At 39.6% G+C, this 7770-nt stretch overlaps 1 protein-coding gene across 1 annotated transcript in view; it reads left to right on the plus strand.

Annotated features, from left to right (window-relative positions):
* The window catches only part of LOC125486083 (acidic mammalian chitinase-like), a 46692-nt gene extending 45033 nt beyond the window's left edge, over window positions 1-1659 (plus strand). The window contains exon 11 of the mRNA XM_048612165.1: window positions 1504-1659. Coding sequence (XP_048468122.1) covers window positions 1504-1542 — 39 coding nt within the window. The 3' untranslated portion in view covers window positions 1543-1659. The remainder of the gene's footprint in view (window positions 1-1503) is intronic.
* Window positions 1660-7770: the final 6111 nt, after the last annotated feature.

The raw sequence follows: 7770 nt of genomic DNA on the forward strand, positions 1-7770 counted from the left end.
CTTTCCTGCTCCTCTGATGCTGCTTGGCCTGCTGTGTTCATCCAGCTCTACACCTTGTTTTCTCAGAGTAGAGGAGGTAACGGCCTAGTGGTATTATCACCTGGACTGTTAATCCAGAGATCCAGATTACGTTCTGGGGACCTGGGTTCAAATCCCACCATGACAGATGGTGGAATTTGAATCCAATAAAATCTCTGGAATTAAGAATCCAATGATGACCACGAATCCATTGTCGATTGTTGGAAGAACCTATCTGGTTTACTGCTGCCCTTTTGCCATCCTTACCTGGTCTGGCCTACAAATGACTCCAGATCCACAGCAATGTGGTTGACTCTGAACTGCCATCTGGGCAATTAGGGTGGCCAATAAATGCTGCCTAGCCATTTCCCAGGAATGAATAAAGGAGGAAAAAAAAGTGGGCCTTAATTATCAATACATTCCTCCTGTCACAATCGCAACACTGTCCAGTTAGCATATTTACATTTCAAATAGCAATGCTTGAGCAACACAGTTGAGGTAAGTAGTTGAGTTTCCTCACTTCCAGCACTTCTAGATACATGTCACGATTAGTAAGGCCGGCTTGGGCAGGCAACTTTATTTTTCAGGTTCATCAGATTGCTGTTTTAAAACAACATACGTGCTCTTGATCATAATAATTCAACTTTTTCTGTTATCCGGGGTATCTCAGGCAGGTTTGTTATGATAAAAAATAAATTATTTTACTTTTTGCACCATATTAATTGGCTGTTAATCTCACTGCAATTTGTGGGATATTATTGTGTGCTAAATTTAAATATGTTATCAAAATGTGCTGGACTGTAATTTACTACAATATTTCTTGTTGCATTAATATTACTGCAAATATATTTCAGATTTGGACATGATCTAATTTCAAGGTGTTTGCCTAGCTTTAGCAAATAAAACTTCCAACTGATTATAAGTTCAATGGTTCTGTGAAACAGACAATGTAAACCACTGCATCCATCAGTTTTTAACTTCTTTTTATTTTCTCTCTAAATATAGGATAGTGATTATAATGATAATCATTAACAGCTATCAGTAGAATTAATGGGCTGTATTTCCAAAACCCCAAACTGGAGCCTCTTAAAGTTTTACTTCAACCACTGGTAACAGTTGCAGGTTCTTGTAAAATTTTACAAAGCAGAATCCATGAAAGAAATACATTCTGCAAATGTTCAAGAGCACAAGTGGAGAAATCAACTAATTAAGAGTTCAACCTTCTCCCTTTTGTCTGATGCCGAGCTGCAGCGATCCATCTCACAGCCACAGAAATATAATTCTTATTTAATGGAAACCATTTTATCTTTTTACTCTTTTTATTCTTAAACTATTCAAAATGATGCCGGGTTGTGGTGACAGTTGAAGTTTTTCACTGTATTTTACTGTATTATTCGCTGTAAAATGCAAGTGACAATACATCATTCAAATTCAAATTCCATTGTTTTTAGTAAATCTGAGTGTTATCATGTTTTTCTATTCCAGGCTGCGGAAAATCAAACACAGACAACAGTCATAGAGTAGCTACGGATATTGATCAGGGATGGTGTGCCAACAAAGAAATTGGTATTTACCCTGACCCAACAGATGTATCCAAATTCTACCGTTGTGCTAAGATAGCTGTGCATGAACGCTGTGCTGGAAACCAGGTCTTTGATCAAAAATGCAAGTGTTGTACATGGCCTCGACTTCAGACATATCAAGACCCAACATGGTGTTTCAACAAGCGTGATGGTTTCTACCCTGATGAAAACAATGTTTCGAAATTCTATATCTGTGCTGGGCACCAGGTCTTCTGGAGGGAATGTGCCAAAGGACTGGTGTTTCATAAAGGTTGTAAATGCTGCAATTGGCCCATAACCAATAGGCAAGGTTACAGATAAGTTACAGGAGATGAAGGAGTCTTTAAGAATCTCTGTTGATCAATACCCAACCACATAACAAATTATTTTCAAATTTAATTTCTATTTCCACCTCTTGCCACCTTCCTCATTATTAGTACATCAGCCAAATGAGAACCTAGTGCATAAAACATGTCAGTTAGTTACAGCTACAGTATGAATCTCAATACATTGCCTTCATTTTGTTTTTCTTAATATACCAGGGTAACAGATTGACCAGTCATTAATTTCAATCTTGTTTTATTGTACCCTAATTTAACTAAATATTTACCATCAAGCTCACAGGACTTTGGCTTCCATCACAGGCTGAATACTTTGGACTTTTTTTACAATTCAATTTCTGGCTGAGGAATTACGTAAACGTAAACTCAAATTTGACCTAGTGAATGTTGAATTTAAAATTCTTCGCTGTAAGAAATAAAACCAAGACTTACTGCAAACTGTGGTGAGAATTTCTGTTCAGTAGCTTCTTTAAAAAACATTAACTGGTGGATCATCTGTCGCACTTTCAATGATAAACCCACTCCCACAGTTTCTGAAGAAGGGTCCAGACCAGAAACATCAGTTTTCCTGCTCCTCTGATGCTGCTTGGCCTGCTGTGTTCTTCCAGCTCTACACCTTGTTATTCTCACATTTGTCTCTTGTGTTATCTCCTTCTTTCCTTCTCATTCTGATTGTATTTTTTTTCCTCTCTCTCTCCCTCTCTTTCCGTTTCTGCTATTCTTTCCTGTCTTTTTCTCCTTCCCCTTGTATCATACCGAATTATGTACAATGCAGCAGGTTATAATGACGGTTTGCAGAACATGTACAATGGGAGAAATACAGCCAAGGGTACAGGCCACAATTTTGAAATCATGAGTCTGTGGAGAGATCCAAACTGCACTGACACTGATGAACCCTGAACAACAGTCAGGAAGGAAAAAGGTGGTGAGCAGAAAGTCTCAAGTGCTTGGGAGTGTTCATGATGGTGACTTGGTCAATTAACATAATTTCAGTTGTGGGTAAATTGTTGGAGTCAATTTATGAAATTTTGCAGATTAAAAAGACAACAGGTTAAAGCTTTGAACCTATCAAGTAATTTGCAAGTATATCAATGTAAAAGGGAGCAACAATTTTAAACAGTACAAGAATAGAGCACTGATTTTTTTTTGCAAGTGGACTGTGATTGGTAGAGGCATTGCCAAAGAGAATGTGCCAGTTAGATGATGACTGACAGTCAGCTGCCAAGCTTTGAAACAGGTGCAGTGTGCCGACATGTCTTTTCTGTCGGCAAAAAAAAATGACCATGTGTAAACGTATGCAACTTCAGTACATGCAAGTCTGCCACATGCTGAACACTACTGACAATCTTAAATTGGTTGTCAATTTAATTCTTAGCACAGTTGGGATTACCTAACAAATGTTGCCCATTTGCAGAATCACAATAAATCAATTTTATTCTCTCAGACTGAATTTGGGAGATAGTATAAGCATTCATTTAGAAAAGTAAAGATTAATTAAGGAAAGTCAGCCTAGAATTTTTAAGGGGAATCATATCTGACTAATAGTTGAAGTTTTTGTAAAGGAAGTAATCAGATGTGAAGAAGACACTGCAATGAATTCAGTTTACCTAAACTGGACAGAAAAGTAAAAGCCTTTGGGATAGAACGGAAAGTGGCAAATTTGATCCATAATTAACTTAATGATATGAAGAAAGGGGTATTCATTGGTAGATACTGTGCAACTGAATAGCTGTAAACAGTGGCCTTGCTTAGCACTCAGTACTTAGTGGCTTGCTTTTTATAGTTTAGATAATAAATACATTGAAAATGTGGAGGATAGGACACAAAGGTTTTAAGGTGATATAAAGCCAGGCTGTATGGTTGACAGTGATGACGAAAGCACTGGACTACAAATTAGGTGGTCCGGTTAGTTGGACAGAAAAGTGCAAAATAGAATTAATCTGGAGAAAGCATTTTGAGAGTATAACAAGACCAGGGAATACACAATAAATAGGACATTCTAAGTAGTGTGCAGGAACAGAGAGACCTCATGCCTACAGAACCATAAAGGGATTGGATTGATAAATTGATGAGAAACATTCCTGGTGGGGCATTCTAAAAGTTTGTTTGCAGTCCTCAGAGAGGTTCTGAGATGAGATCTTGAGGTCAGGAGATCCAGAGCAGCAATGACTACCTTGGAGTTTGGACTGATTTCTGTAAGTTGCAAGGCCCCTTTAAATACGGTGTTTTTGTCTGTTGATGGTGTGGCTTATTGCCTACTTTCTGAGGCTGTTGCGAAAACACTCCATGAAAAGATGTGGCATTACACAATACATGTGTAAAAGCCTGTATTTTCACCAGGTCCTCTGACAGTCAACTCCAGTGACTCCACACATTTACCCTCTTGCTCTGCCCTGTCTAAAAGTAAAATGTCATGGTCCACCACTACAGAAAGTGAAGGATCGTGCCCCCCTCCACCCCCAACAGAAATGAAATCACATCTCCCCTTTCAACTTAACTCATTTCCACTCTACAGACATCATACTACCAAAATTTCACTCTGGGCTCATACCAAATCTAAGGCATTAAAATGGGGCCATATCAAGAAACTGTTTGAGTGCGCTGGTATATGACATTCTTCCCTTCATTAGTTGGTGCACAGACTATAAGCACAGAGGTTATGCTTGTATGCTTGAACTATACCCAAAACTAAGCGGCAGAAGGATTCGAGGGGATGTGAGTTAAAACATTTTTTTTTAAACACATGGGGTGGTGGGTGTCTGGAATTCACTGCCTGAGTTGCTGGTGGAGTCGGAGAGTCTTACCTCTTTCAAGAAAGTACCTTAGGTTCTATAAGCTGCAGGGCTATGGGCCGTGCACAGGAAGATGGAATAGAAAGGGAATCTAGGAGTCTTTGGATCAGCATCGATGAGATAGAGCAAATGACTGCCTTCTGTGCTGTATCATGTTTCTATAACTATTTAGCAGCAACTTGGGCATTGTGAACAGTTCTGGTCAAGTGATGTACATTTGTGCTGGAGATGCTGCAGAGGAGATTTACAAAAATATTTTCAGGAATAGAGAATTTTAGCCTTGAGGAAATATTGGAAAGACAGATCAATTTCCTTGCCAAAGAGGAAGCAGGCTGGTGATTTAATTAAGGTGCATAAAATTATGAGAAGTCAAGATAGAGGGTTGTTAATTACAGGGAGTTGAAGAAACTTTATTTCACCAGATGTGGTAGAGATCTGGAACTAACTGCCTGAAAAGGCAATAGAGGCAGAATCGCCCACTGTGCTTAAAACATGCATGGGAGTCTATCTGAAATGCTATGCACTGCAAGAATACATAAGAAAGTGGGGTTAGGCTGGCACTGATATAATGAGCCAAATGGCCTTCTCTGTGTCATAAAGTGCCAATGATTTCTATGTTTGTATGCTTGGCAGAGAAGGGATAGGCAAGACAAGAATACCATAGCATGTGGAGGACCAGACAGGATCAGGACAGTGCCCCAGATGTGCAACTACCAGGTGGGGAAGGATTACTGACTTCAAGAATTGATAAGACTCAATTTTAACTCTTGTGTGGGAACGCAGCAAAAAAAACAGGATACCCTTCTGGCTGGCAACAGAGAGACTTACCTGATTTAATATGCTTAACTGACACCCCACCTGGCTGTTAAAATCTAAGTGAGAGCTGCAGTCGTTAAAATTATAGAATCCCTACCATGTGAGAGCCGACCATTTGGCCCATTGAATCCACACACACACCCCCTCCCAAAGAACATCACACTCAGATCCACCCTCCTATCCCATCCCTGTAACCCTGCATTTCCCATGGCCAATCCACCTAGCCTGAACATCCCTGAACACTAAAGGCAATTTAGCCCATAGTGCTCCTATAATGGTTCAACTATGGTTGAAGTAGCTTATCACCACCTTCTCAAGGGTAATTACGGACAACTATGTTTTAGTTTACCTTTCATAGAGCCTGCTACAAGGTAGTTGCAGGACCGGAGTGGGGGGAGTGTGTGTGCTGAATCGTACTAGGTGACTAGCTCATTAAATATTCCCCCATCCCTGCAGCCATGATTGCCAGAGAATAATCTCAGGAGCTACAGGCCATCTGGTGGGTCTTTTCACAATGATAACCTGGCAACTGTGGACTGTTAAACTTTCTAAGGTCTTCAGAAGACACTTCCATCTTAAGATACCCTCTCGTTTTTCAGGCCTCCTACCTCTCCTGGTACCCAAAGCCTCAGGCATGCTGATTGGTTGCCCAGCTCTAGAGAACTCTAACCCTAACCTGTCCTTCGTAATTAGATGGTGCTGATGGAGACAGTTTCTTAATTGTCTGCCTCTTTCAGGATCACCCTAGGGGTTGTGTTACTGGCATTTCCAAGTAGCTGACCCCCATCTTTATCCTGACACGAAGACTGTGAGGTAGGGACAAAAGATCCTCCCCAATAACTATGCAACAGATTAAATAAAAGGAACATCCCAAAATTGATTCCAGTCTCTGCAACATCTGATACACTTGTCTAAGCTTCGTACATTAATTTTGTTCATTTCAATTCCCCTTCTACGTATTTCATAAGTCTGATTAGACATTGCCTTTATATGCTGAACCTGAAGTGAGGGGCATTTTAGAATAAAATTGTCTCAACTGGCCCTTTAACAAGCTCAAACATGGTGACCTATGACGTTCCGTTATAAGAACATAAGAAATAGGAGTAAGAGTAGGCCAGTTAGCCTGATGAGCTGCTCTGCCACTCAACATGACCATGGGCTATAACTCCATTTTATCACCTGCTCCCTGGATCCCTTATTTCTCTGGGAGACAACAAATCTTAATATTAAGTGTATTCAATTATGAAGTACCCACAATGCTCTGGGGTAGAGAATTCCAAAGATTCACAACTCATTGAGAGAAGAATTTTCTCCACATCTCAGTCCAAAATGATCAACCCCTTATCCTGAGACTGTGTGTCCATGTTTGAGATTCTCCAGATAGTGGAATCAACTTTGTAGCATCTACACTTTGCAGAATGTTATATATTTCAAAGAGATCACTTCACATTCTAAACTCTGGAGAATATAGGCCCAGCTGGACAAGTGATCAAGGTTCAATTAGTTTTAAAAGCATAAACCTTCCATAAAAATTAAAGTTCTTAATTGGTGTAAGGCAAATATTAATGGTATGAGACAAGAACTTACAAAAGTCAATTGGAGTAGATTGTTCACAGGTAAAGGGGACAACTGACAAGTGGGAGGCTTTCAAAAGTTTGATAACAAGAGTTCAGAAGTATTATGTTCCTGTTAGAGTGAAAGGTAAGGCTGATATTAATAGACAAGAAAGATGTTGAGGTTCTAGCCAAGAATAAGAAAGAATCATATAATAGATATAGACAACTGGATCAAATGAATCTCTTGGAGACTATCAAGACTGTAGAGACATTCTTGAAAGGGAAGTCAGGAAGGCAAAGAGGGGATATGAAATAGCCTTGATGGATAAGATTAATCCAAAGATATTCTACATGTACATTAAGAGCAAAAGAGCAACTGGAGAGCGAGTACAGCCCATTAAAGATCAACAACGTTGCCTATGTGTTGAACCGCAGGTGACGGGAGGGATACTAAATGAATATTTAGCATCAGTTTTTACTGTGGGAAAAGAAATGGAGGCTAGAGAGCTCGGGGAAATAAATATTGATGTTTTGAAAACAGTTCACATTATAGAGGACAAAGTGCTAGATGTCTTAGAAAACATAAAGGTGGATAAATCTCCGGGACCTGATCAAGTATATCCCAGAACGTGTTGGGGAAGTTAGGGAAGAAATTGTGAGGCCCATAGCAGAAAAAAATCTACCA

This window comes from Rhincodon typus, chromosome 25 (genome assembly GCF_021869965.1).
Source record: "Rhincodon typus isolate 14 chromosome 25, sRhiTyp1.1, whole genome shotgun sequence".
NCBI lineage: Eukaryota > Metazoa > Chordata > Chondrichthyes > Orectolobiformes > Rhincodontidae > Rhincodon > Rhincodon typus.